The sequence below is a fragment of the Psammomys obesus genome, unplaced genomic scaffold (assembly GCF_907164565.1).
Source record: "Psammomys obesus unplaced genomic scaffold, mPsaObe1.curated_primary_1811, whole genome shotgun sequence".
Lineage (NCBI taxonomy): Eukaryota > Metazoa > Chordata > Mammalia > Rodentia > Muridae > Psammomys > Psammomys obesus.
Window position 1 is genome coordinate 8,335,737 of NW_026591598.1, and position 12,740 is coordinate 8,348,476.

At 50.7% G+C, this 12,740-nt stretch overlaps 1 protein-coding gene across 1 annotated transcript; it reads right to left on the minus strand.

Moving 5' to 3' along the window:
• Nucleotides 1-2,391: 2,391 nt before the first annotated feature.
• On the minus strand, nucleotides 2,392-4,236 carry Fam167b (family with sequence similarity 167 member B). Its single transcript, XM_055611403.1, has 2 exons — nucleotides 3,731-4,236; nucleotides 2,392-2,815 (listed from the first exon to the last, which is right to left on the minus strand). Exons 1-2 carry the CDS (start codon nucleotides 3,986-3,988, stop codon nucleotides 2,585-2,587), a joined length of 489 nt encoding a protein of 162 aa, XP_055467378.1. The 5' UTR covers nucleotides 3,989-4,236; the 3' UTR covers nucleotides 2,392-2,584.
• Between the last annotated feature and the right edge of the window lie 8,504 nt (nucleotides 4,237-12,740).

Sequence of the window (12,740 nt, forward strand, 5' to 3'; positions counted from 1 at the left end):
CCCCCTTCCTGGCCTCCAAGATACACCTAGGTAAGAGATCCAAAGGCCACCTCTGCCCTCAGGAGTAGAGGACAGCAGCTACAAGCTCAGCTTACAGGGAAGGGCACACTGAACAAGAACTGTTGGCCTTTAATTTAGCCTGACAGCCAAGGGCATCTCTGCTCAGAATTGAAGCTTAGACAGCATCTCTACCAAATAGTTAGTGACGGGGTTGCGTGTGCGGCAGTAAAAAGGCTTCCACAGCCAGCGACAGAGCAGGACCCACGTCACCTTGGGGCACAGGACAACAGCTGTGTTAGCGTCATGGGGCAGGTCTCTTATAGGTGAATTTTGACAACCTGTTTCAGGAGGAAGACAAGAAAACCCCATGCCCTTAAGACTGCAGTGATAGGCTGGGGCATGGTGGCACAGAGCTTTAATCCCAGCATTGGGGAAGGGGGGGGGGGCGCAGAGATCTGCAGATCTCTGTGATTTTTAAAACAGACTAGTGTATACAGTGAGTTCCAGGACAGCCAGGGCTACATAAAGAGACCCTGTCTAGACAGATAGATGGAAGGATAGATAGATAGATAGATAGATAGATAGATAGATAGATAGATAGATAGATGATAGATAAACAGATAGAATAACAGGCAGAGGATAGGACAGCATGGCTGAAGATGGTAAATCAAGGCAAGGCAAGGCCACACCCCTAATGGAGCGCACAGCCTCCACCGCTGTTTGCCACAGGTAGACTGAGCAAGCATACTGCCCAGGCATCTGGGGCAGTCAGCAGACATTCTGACCTCAGCAGGAGTTTAAGAACTTTGCAACAAAAGCAGCAGGCAGGTCAAACGTGAGGATGGCGCCCATCCCTGGCAGAAGGCCAGGCTACCAGCGATATGAGGAACCCCAAATGAGCCCCTATCAGGCCCAAGAATGGGTCCTGACCTCACTGGAAGAAAAGTAAAAATGTGTCACCTCCTGAGCTCTGCTGAGTGAGCAGGTGGGGGAGGGGAGCCCGCAGAGCATTGTTGGGGTTTGTGAGGTGAGAGCTGAAGCTGTGTGCACCTCAGCTGCAGAGGAGGGGGGGGGCAGGAAATGGGGGGGGGAGAGGAAGCCTGAGTTGGAAAGTCAGACAAAGAGAGTAACACAGAAAGAAAGGCTTGAGAGACACAGGGGGGAAAAAAAAAACCTTCAGAGAGACTTAGCCGGAAGATGTGTCCCCAGACTCGGTGCAGGGTACAGCTACCTTCACTTGTGAACCTTAGCACGTTACAGCTCCCCTCAGCTTTAGTGCACGCCTCCGGGGTTGGTATTACAAAGCAGCGCTTACATTTATTGGCTGCCTTCTGTGTGTCCTAAGGTAAGGCATTTCTAGCTGCCTGTGGAGCAAGACTTAGCAGCCAGCTTGGTTTTATTGGTTTGTTTGTTTACTTATTTACTTATTTTTGGACACAGGCTCTCTTTCTAGGGTAGCCGTGGCTAGCCTGGAATTCACTATGTAGATCAGGCTGGCCTCAAGCTCCTAGAGATCTGCCTTTCTCTTCCTCCTTAGTGCAGAGATTGGCCCAGTGTCTAATAGAAATAAATAGGGGAAGCCCTATTTAGTGATGGATGCCTTTAGTGCCTGCACTCAAATGAGATCAGATCGGCACTGGGAGGCAGAGGCAGGTGTATCTCTGTGAGTTCAAGGCCAGTATAGTCTGCAGAGTGAGTTTTAGGGCAGTTGGAGCTACATACTGAGACCCTGTCTCTGAAAAAAAGAAAAGAAATAAATAGGAGAGTTGATTTTGACTAAAGAACTACCAGCTTCTGCATTCTCCAAGCCTTTGATGTACCTCTATCACCTGCCATGGAAGTGGCATAAGATGCTGGGCGTGGTGGTGCATGCCTGTAATCCCAGCGCTATGGCAGAGCCAGGCAGATTGATGTGAGTTCGAGGCCAGCCTGATCTATAACGTGAATCCAGAACAGCCAGGGCTACACAGAAAAACCTTGTCTCAAAAAACCAAAATAAACAAACAGATACATAGATGGGTAAATAAATAAACAAATAAATGGAATTGTTTCAACCGGGCAGTGGTGGTGCATACCTTTAATCCCAACACTCAGGAGGCAAAAGCAGGCAGAGTGGATCTCTGAATTCAGGGCCAGCCTGGTTTGCAGAGTTCCAGAACGGTCAGGGCTACCCAGAGAAATCCTGTCTCAATCAACAAGGTAAACAAACAAAATTGTTTCTTCCCACTTCTGGTTTTGATAAGGCAGAGAAATGGTCGCGGAGCTGTTGGGGAGACTGGGTGCATCTTACCCTAGGCAGGATCCTGTCTCCTGTGGTGGAGTCTCTAACCCAGTGCAAGGTAGACACCCAACAACACCATTCCGCCTCAGTGAAGGACTGCAAAGACGCCGAAAGGGATACCATGTGTTTTTATTAAACAGTTTGGGGCCTAAACTCCCTCTCTTCCCCTCACCCTAGGTCTTTAAGCTCTCTGAACTGAGCTTTCAGAAACCCAAGCGTGCCCTCTCCCCCAGCAAGCGCCAACCCTCTGCGGCCCCTCCTACTTCCTTCTTCCCAGAGAGTCCGGGGGACCCCGGAGCGCCCTCAGCAGAGGGTGAAGCGCCTGGCACTGATGTTCATGCGTGTGAGTCCCAGATGCCGCAGTGGCGGGGCCAGAGCGGGGCCTGTCCCAGACTCCAGCTCCAGCCCCATCTCGGCCTCATCCAGAAGCTCCTGGTGTAGGTGACAAGCTTGGTCTATTTTCAGTCTGTGCAGCTGGACCCGCAGCCTCAGCAGTTGCCCTGCCAGCTGCTGGTCCTGCGCCCGCATCTCCTGCTGTGACCAAGAGGGGAGATGAGTTCGCTAGACTAGCTTCCTCCAGCCTGACCAGCCATCATTCCCTGTCTGTGAAGATTCTTTGCATTGACCAGCTCAAAAGCCCCTTCTCACCTAACCTCATCTTTCCCCATCCCTCAGATTCTTTTTCCCCCGATTGGTAGTTCTCAAACCAAGTCAAGGAACCATATCACAAAGCAACTATCACAAATCAACTGACTCACCCAGCTAAAGTGGCTATTCTCTTCCCTCTCCCCAGATAGGGTTTCTCTGTGTGGCCCTGGATGTCCTGGACTTGCTTTGCAGACCAGGTTGGCCTCAAACTCACAGAGATCTGCCTGCCTCTGTCTCCCCAAGTGTGAGGATTACAGGCGTGAGCCACCATGCCCGGGGAGAACGGACATTTTCACACGTTGGGTTAACAGCTAATGGTCAACTCTCCCTCCTCAGATTATACCTGACAGTGCGGTCAGGGACTACATTTTATTTGGCTGTCTCTTCTCCCTAGAATGGTGGTTCTCAACCTTCCTAATGATGGGACTCTTTACTACAGTTCCTCATGTTGTGAGACCCCCCCAACCAAAAAATCATTTTCGTTGCTACTTCATAACTGTAGTTTTGTTGCTGTTGTGAATTGTAATGTAAATATATGATATACAGGATATCCAATATGCCTGCCACACCCCCAGGGGGGTCAAGACCCACAGGTTGAGAACCACTGCTCTAGGGTATTTTACTCCAGAGTTTGTTCCCCAAATCAAACAACGGACAAGTGAATTCCTGACTCCTCTTCCCTAGGGCACAGCCATGAGGAACTAGTGTGGATATTGATCAATTCTCACCTCCTCCCAACCCCACACACTCCAGGACTGGCTCAAAGACCCTGTGCAGGTCTGTCAAACCCTCTGGACTCACCAGCTCCCGTCTGAGCCACTCAAGTGCAGAATCCACGGAGTCAAAGCCACAGATGGACCGAGGTCCCCCCGCCTTCGGTCTAGCTTGTGCCCCGCACCAAGCCCGGCTCTGGAGCCTGGCAGTCCACTCCAGATATGACCGCCGTCGGGTCTGCAGCTGGAGCTTGGCGGTCAGTGCCTTCACCGAGTCTAAGCTCTCTTCCTCCTCCTCCTCCTCCTCCTCTCCCACCGCCTGGAATTTCAGTGGCCCTAGGGACATGGTATGTCTGTGGCGATCAGTGAGGGGGTGAAGGGAAAGGCTGGCTATGTGGCCGTGAGAGAGGTGGAGAAGAGTGTGCCAGGAGCATGCAGGGGTAAATGCAGAAAGTGGGTAAGGGAGGCTAAGTGTGCCAGGGTGAGGGAGCAGATGGGTATGTGAGGCTAAGTGTGCAAGGGATGGAATTTTCCTGGTCTGCTAATTGAGGGCCACGTGATGCCCATCCGGCCGGGGGCAGGAGGAGCCCTTTGGGTGAATTTTATTGTCTTTGCCCAGAATCAGGTTCCTGGTTCCCAGAAAGGAAGTTGCAGCAGGATAAGAAAAGCATCATCCACACCGGACTTGGCCCTCCTCCCAAGACCCAAGTCAAGGGAGTCAAGAGGGAGAGGACACTGGCTGACCAGCGCCCCTGTCCTCTTTATGGTGCCGGCTCTTCCGCAAGGGAATAGTGTCCAGCTGCCTAGCCTGGGAGTCAGGAGCCCTGGACTCTGGTGCTGCTTTGATGGGACTAGGGTAGCTCACTGACTTCTCTGTTGTGACAGGTCAGTGACTCCATCCTTTCCTCTAAGGGGTCTTAGGTTCTGTTGGCAATCACTGAAAAGCTCTGACAGCTGACGGAGCTGCCCATAGCTGGAGGGGAGGGCAGAGCGGCAGGTGGACGTGTAGCCATTTCTCTTCCTGCCATTTGCAGGGGTTCATTCAGTCTCTCCTTTCCCTTCTCCCTCCCTTCCTGCTTTCTTCCCTCCCCCCACTCCCTCCCTCATCTCATCTCAAATGGTGCCTGGCCTAGAACTTGCTATGTAGACCAAGCTAGCTTTCAACTCATAGAAATTTGCCTCTGCCTGCTGAGTGCTAAGACTAAAGCATGGACCACGGTGCCTCTATCTCTCTTTTCTTTTTTCAAGGCAGAGTTTCTGTACAAGTAACTTTTACCCCTGCCTCCCGATTAAGCCATGTGCCACCACTGCCTGGCTCAGCTTGTTTCCTTATACGACCCAGGGCCATCTTCCCATGGGTAGCATCTATTCCTGAGTCCCACATCAATCATGAATCAAGAAAATGTTCCATGTTGGTCACCAGATATAAAAGTAATTTTTATTTGTTGTCTCTGAGACTGATGAATAAGGTCATACTTTCTAGTTCTTTCTGAAATCTGACTGGCTGGTTCAACTCCCCTGTTCTGGCTCAAGATTCTCTCCAAGGTGACTCATTCAAACTTGATTCTCTAGGCTTCTGACTGAATTGTTCTGCTTGGCCTCAAACTAATTCTTGCAATTTGTTCTAATCTTCTGGCTCCTTCTCATTTCCTGGCTTGTTCTGTCTTCACCTGTGTCTAGCTTGTTCTTTCTGCAACCTATCTGTAAAACTGTCTCGCTCAAAACTGCCTCTGAGGGGCTGGAGAGATGGCTCAGAGGTTAAGATCACTGGCTGCTCTTCCAGAGGTCCTGAGTTCAATTCCCAGCAACCACATGGTGGCTCACAACCATCTATAATGATGTTCTGGTGTGCAGGTGTACATACAGGCAGAACACTGTATATGGAATAAATAAATAAATCTTAAAACAACAACAAAAACTGCCTCTGAATTCCATGAACTGAACTGCCACCACCTCAACTCCCCTGCACTGCCCTCAGCTCACTGACTCCTGAGTAAGGTGTGTACTACCACACTTGGACCTAAGCTTTTCTGTACCTGGAACCTGTTCTGTACCAGCTGGCCTTGAACTCAGAGATCTGCTTGCCTCTGTCTCCTGGGATTAAAGGCCTGTCTGTCTTCTAGCCAGAGCAGACATGTTGCTGGATTAAAATTTCCCTACACATTTCTCTGTATAGCCCTGGCTGTCCTGGAACTCACTCTGTAGACCAGGCTGTCCTCAGACTCACAGAGATCCTCGTTCTTCTGCCTCCCGAGTGCTGGAGTTAGAGGTTTATGGTACCACCATCTGGCTGCCATCATGCTTCTCAGGGGCTCTCTTTAAACCATTGTATTACTGTCAGCAATGATTATGCCAGCTTGTATTCTCTCCAAGGCTCCTGTGTATACTTACAGGGGGACAAAAACAACCTAACAGAAAGTAGGCATAGTGACACACACCTGTAATCCCAGCCCTTGGCAGGTAACTACAGGAGCTCATTCTTGGCTACATGGTGAATCTGAACTCAGCCTGGAACACATGAGACAATGACTTGAAAACAAAACGAACCAAGAAGGAGAAGAGGAAGAGAAGGAGGGGGAGGAAGAAGGAAAGAGGAAGGAGACAAAAAGAGAAACATACGCATCTAAATATGTAGTATGGTAAATTCTTCCACATGATCAATAAGCAGCACCGTGGTCAAATAATTCTTATTACCGGGAAACTTCCTGGCTTGACATTTCTCACATTCTCTGTATAGGATAACATTGCTTTGTTTGTTTCCAAATGAACATATGTGTACGTGTGTGTGTGTGTGTGTGAGTGAGTGAGACTATGAGTATGAGTGTGTATGTATGTGTGAGTATATAATTTTTGAGATTGTAATTATTAATATCATTATTTTAGGCAGGTCTCCTCCTAAGATGACCTGGAACTTATTCTGTAGCACAGACTGGCTTCAGATTCACAGGGATCCTCCTGCCTCTGGCTCTAAATCCTGGGATTACATCCATGAGTCACCACAGACTACTTCTACTTTTTTTCTTCTCCCACCCATTTGGTGGTGCAAACCCAGAGCGTTGGGCATGCTGATGGGGTTTGACTGAATGGCTCCCCCAGCTCTGCTCTCATTTCTGACAGCGTGGCTGGATTTTGCCATTTTGTATGTTTTCCGGTGTTCCTCCAACCCTGGTGTGTGTCAGCATCACTCGGAAAGCCTGCCTCTGAGAAATCCCACCACTCAATAGATCTGGTGTATACAAGGTTTATTGTGGGAAGGGAGAGGAGTGAGGACCCGGGGAAGGGATAGAAGCACAGAAATGGATACGTAGACAGGCAGATAGCCAGGAAACAGAGAGAGCCATGAGAACAGAGAGAGGAGGGCAGAGGGGGAGAGAAAGGGGGAACCCCAGGGACAGAGTGAGAGCTGGGGTGGTGGGTGGTTTCTTTTATAGCGGCATACACCTAGCAGACTTGGTGTTGGCCGGTGATGACGTAAGCAGTTGCTAGGCCCCTGAGAGCAGGCTGGTGGAATGCCTCTGCGCCAACACTCAGAACCCAGGTTTGGTTCTCAGTACCCACACGGTGGACCACAACCACTCATAACTTTAGTTCCAGGGGATCCCATGCCCCTGTGTCGTCATCAGGCCCACCCACGCGTGACGCACAGACACACATTCGGCTAAAACACTCAGACACATTAAGTCTGAAAAGAAAACAATTAGAGGTAGGTGCACGCATGAGTGGTTGAACGAGCCCTCTAGTAAATCAGTTTTCTGTTGTAGTTACCAGCTGAAGCATGTCTCTTGCTAGACTGAAACCCTGTGAGCATGGGGTCCTTTTGGGTCCCTATCCCAAAAACATGGTCCAGTTCATTGTGTGGGCAATTCATACTTAATGAATGGACTCAGAGCGCTGGAGTTCCTCTGGTTCGGATAGACAGGCAGGACTTCCAGATTGGGGGGGCCGGGCGGGGGGGCACCAGCCACACAGATGTTTGCTCTTAGGGTGGAAGAAGGGATTTCCCCAACCCAAGCTTCTGATGTGTGGGAGAAAGAAGGCCGTTCCCAGTTAAGCCACCCACACTTTCCAGCCCACAGGGGGACAATTTTTTCTTCTTCTTTTCTTCTTTCTCTTTATGTTATCAAGGGTTCCAGCACCCCAGGACTCACAAAAATAAAAAATCCGGAACCTCAGGAGACCCATCACAGAGGTAAGCCTTAGGCAAGATTGTCGTCACCATTTCACTGATCATGAAACTTAGATTTTCTTAATGGACTCTAGATGGAGGTCCTAAGAAAACCTGAGAACCTGGGACTAGAAGAAAATGCCTGTGCAACTGTGCGGTCCCTTGCGGAAGGGCCTTTGTCGGGGTCTCCAGCTACCCAGCCCGTATCAGAATCTGTGGGGCTGGGTTCCGGGGTCGCGCTAGCAAAATGGAATTCTAGGAGCTGATCTGCACAAGGCTGAGCCCCAGCCAAACTCTGTGCTGCGCGCCACCACCTGCTGCTGTCGCCAGGGGGGTGGGGTGGGGTGGGGGTGGCAGTCGAATTCGAATCTGTGGCTGCCGTAGTGGCTGGCGGTAGAGCTCATTCCATCGAGAAACGGTGAGAGAAGGCAGTGGCGTGCCGCCCTTGGGACCCGGGAGAAGACAGGGTGAGGGGACCCGCAGCAGTGGGAGATGGCGCCCGCCTACACATCCCGGTCAGCGCAGCCGGACCAGCCCCTCCCCAGCGTCCCAGCGTCGCGGCTGTCCCAGGCACCGCCGCTCCACGCTGCGAGGACCCGAGATGCTGCGGCTGAACGCCCCCCCGCCCCGACGGAGCAAGACGCGCCGGCCCTGCGGTTCCATCCGCGTTTCCAGAGGGCGCCGTTGAGGCGCGGACGCTGCCCCTGGTGTACTGAAGGGAGTTTTAAAAGGGGGACTGTGCAAACTGCTCCAGACTCTGCACGCGGTGTTATTCTGGGGCAGAACCCAGTACGGAGCCCGGGGTGGGGGTGCGGTGGCTTGAGGTCCATGAAGCATTAGGAACTGAGAAGAGGGAATGACAGAGGGACCATCGCGACTTTCCCACGTCCCTTTTCTCAGGACCCGTCCTTGCAATCAGCCACCATCTTCTTTCTGTTCTTCGGAGATCCCAAAGGCCCGAGACAGGGAGACCCAGCACTTCCACGTGATAAGGGATAGTAGCTCGGAAAGGTGGGAGTGGTCTCGGGGTAGGGTCCTCTCGACCTAGCTTTTGCCTCTCTGAATGCATTTCGACTAAGTCAAGCGACTGAGGCTCGCCAAAGTTGTCCCCACCCCCACCCCCACGCTGCCTAGGCCACTTCCCACCCCGTAGTGCTCCCAGCACCGGGCTCCCCAGTCTCAGTTCCGTGTGTTATCGGCCTTTTTTAATCCTTGCCCGGCCAATTCCTGCCTGACCGTGGCCCCGCCCCCTCTGGTCCCGGGTGTGGACCCTCACCCCTGAAATTTTGTCCTTTTGTCAACCCAGGGCAGATGCTCGGCCTACTCACAGTGTCCTTTCCCATTCCCACACAACCCTCCCATACATACACCCTTTTCGGTGCACGCCTGCCAGCTTTCTCTGGTTCCTCTGTGTAGACTTAACCTGAGGCCTCCCTGAGCCCAGTCCTTGAAAGCAGGGTGAGGCTCTGTCCTCAGGTTCTGCTACACTCCAGCCAGCCTGCTTAGAGCTGTGCTGGTCGGCGCTCCCTTGGGGGCCCAGGGCTTCACCAGGGAAACATGATCGGCCTAAGGCACTAGTCATGCATGAATAAATTGTTGCCGGTACAGGCCAAGACTGCCTATCCTGGCTGCAAGCTGCTAGACCTGCTCTTTGCTGCAAGACCCTCTGCGGATGAATGAGATGGGAGGAAAGGCCCTTCCTTCCTCCTTTCCTTCCTTCCTTCCTTCCTTCCTTCCTTCCTTCCTTCCTTCCTTCCTTCCTTCCTTCCTTCCTTTCCTTCTTTCTTGACAAGGTTTCTCTGTGAAGCCCTGGCTGTCCTGGAGCTCACTCTGTAGACCAGCCTGGCTTTGAACTCAGGGTTTCACCTGCCTCTGCCTCCCAAGTGCTGGGATTAAAGGCACACGCCACTACACTGCCTGGAGAAAAAGCACATCTTTTCTCTCTACTGAAACTGATCTTCTTTCTTTTACACACACACACACACACACACACACACACACACACACACACACGCCCCTCTCTGACTGCCAGGCCTGGACAGATGTGTGCTTGTTCCCTGCCTTCAGGTCATGTCGGTGCCAAGAAAAAGTCCTGAGGGAGTTTTTGTACTTTTAGGAGAGTCGAATGCTTCCCTGTAAACACACAAAACTCTCTTTATTCACTTATTTGTCCACCAGTGAGCACAGAAGCTGCTGTGGTGGACGGCCCCAAGTGACAGGGAGATGAGGCACAGCACAAAGGCACCTTCTTGTAGCCATCTGAAAGAGGTTCCCCAGGGAATGGGATGCTTTCTTCTTCTTTTTTAAAAAATTTTCCTTTTTTTTTTTGGGGGGGGGAGTGGGTGGATGGGAATAGGCATGGGGTTTGAGACAAGGTTTGTCTATGTAGCAGTGTTGACTGGAACTTGCTCTGTAGACCAGGAAGACCACTGGCTTGTCTCTGCCTCCCGATTGCTGGGATCAAAGTCTTGCAGCACCACACCCCCCTGGGAATGGGATGATTTCTTTCTCTTTCTTTCTTTCTTTCTTTCTTTCTTTCTTTCTTTCTTTCTTTCTTTCTTTCTTTCTTTCTTTCTTTCTAGATTTATTTATTATGTATACAATGTTCTGCCTGCATGTACTCCTGCATGCCAGAAGGCACCAGAAGATCCTTTTTCATCAGGTGGGCTCCTGGGAGGGCTGTCTCCATCCTTGGGACAGAATACTTGTTCTGTTCCCAGATGGGCTCACCAAGAACCTGAGCCATGGAAAGGATGGCCTGTTCTCATTTGACTAGGATATGTAGGATATGACCACCCCCCACTCCACCCCAAGAGAGCTGTGTACGCTAGAGACACAGCATAGCACACAGAAAGTTGTCTTAGTTGGCTAGAATGTGTGTAGGAGACACGAGTACCATCTGCCTGGCAGCCCAGAGGATAAGGTTCCTACCTTAGGAGACGGAGGGCTGAGCATAGCTCTCAACCTTGACTTGGTATGAAAACCATGACTTGGTATGAAACCACACATACATATTTATAAATATACATCCTAGAACTCAGCATGCTTTATTTTTGACCTGGCCACCCAGGCAGGCAAGACTCCAGTTGCCAGTGTTAAGCCCTGGGACCACAGGGGCGGATCCTGTATCCTGGCACATGATGTTGAAGTTACAGACAGTGCCCTGCTTGTGATTTTGCTGTCTGAACTCATCCTGGGTCCTTTGAGCCAGACCATGACTGGGCCCTAGGAGTTGGGAGGGTGGAGTGGATCCAGATCAGTGGTCAACTAAATCCTAACCCATTCCTTCTACCCAGAAACCCTATTTCCTGGTGCCCACTGCTTCTCCCTGGCCCTAGACTGGCTACCCCTTCCAGCCGTTTTATGCCTGTTTGACCTTCTCCCACCCCCATCCCAAACACAATGTAATCACCTTTCTCCTTACTTTCCCTAAGAATAAGTGTCCTTCCTTCTGGTATCACACTTCTCTTTGATTTCTGCAAACCCAGAAAGACACAGCATCCTCTACTCACAGCCAAGAACATGTGCACCTCCTTCCTTAGCAATAACGATTGCAGAGCTGGGGAGTAGTTCAAAACAGGACAGTCCCCTAAAGCTCACAGATTTGAATGCTTTGTCTCCAGGGATTGGCACTATTTAAAAGGATTATGGCTTTATTAGAGGAAGTGTGTCACTGGGGGTGGGCTTTGAGCTTTCAAAAAGCCAGTTTGCAGCCCAGTGCTTCTTTTCCGGCTGTTTCAGTTCCTTTTCTAGCACTGTGTCTGTCTGTGTGCAACCGTGCTCCCCCCTACCATGAAAACAAACTGAACCTCTGAAATGATAAGCAAACCCCAAGGAAATGCTTTATTTTCTAAGTGTTGCTGAGTTCATGATATCTCTTCCCAGGGGTTGTAAAGAGCCTAGTGGTTGAGTATTTACTGTCCATGCAGAAGATCCAGGTTTAGTTTCTAGCACCTACATGCAACCCCCCCACCTGTAACCTCAGTTCCAGGGGATCTGATATCCTGTTCTGGCCTTCATGGGCATAAGGCAAACACAGAATACATTATAGTGTGTTTTTAGTGCACACAGGTACACGAGGGTCAGTGTACAGTGTGCAGGTGAGGTACGGGTGTGTACACACACATGCTATGGCCTGTATGAGGGTCAGTGGCAAGTTTTTAAGTGTTGATTGTCTTTCACTATACGGGTCCTCAGGTTACCAGGCTTGTGTGGTGACAGGTAGTTGAGAGCTACCCAACATGGGTGCTGGGAACCGAGAGCCACGTGTTCTGTATATGTAATTCCTTAGCCATGTGTTTCCCTGGAGTCCCAGAACCTGTGCCTATGGTGAGGTAATCCCCAACCGTTCCCCTGCAGAATTCTCTCCTGGTGGGTTTCCTTACCTTTCTTCCTCCTCAGGCCCTTTTCTGTGCTGGCCCTGCCCACCTGAGCCATCAAATAGCGACAGAAAAGGAAAGGTTCTCAGCCCAGAGCCTGAGCCAAACCTTAAGCACTGGCTTCTTGAATGTGGAGTGGCTTGAAAGCCTCTTGGATGAAGGTGTTGGAAGTTGGCCTGGTGCCTGTTCCTGGCCCTTATGATCTGGTTACACCTATCTTTGTTTTGTAAACCTGCCTAAGACATATCTGATGGATAAAACAGCCTACACCTGTACAGGGCAGAATGGGGTAGGCAGAATGTCCTCCCAGGTTTGGGAGGACAGAGAGGATGGCAGGAGAAAAAAACCACATGGGACAGGAGAAAGGACCCCAATGATGGCATGGAAAGGCCTAGATAAAGAATAAAAGCAAGTACCACGGGATTATGGATGAAAGGTAGTCCAACTGAGGATTAAGGTGGATGGCATTGGATGGGGCTGGAAGAAGGATGGTGATGGATATTCAGACAGTGTAAATGAAAGATCTGCCTGGCCAAAGGTAAACAAGCCAATTA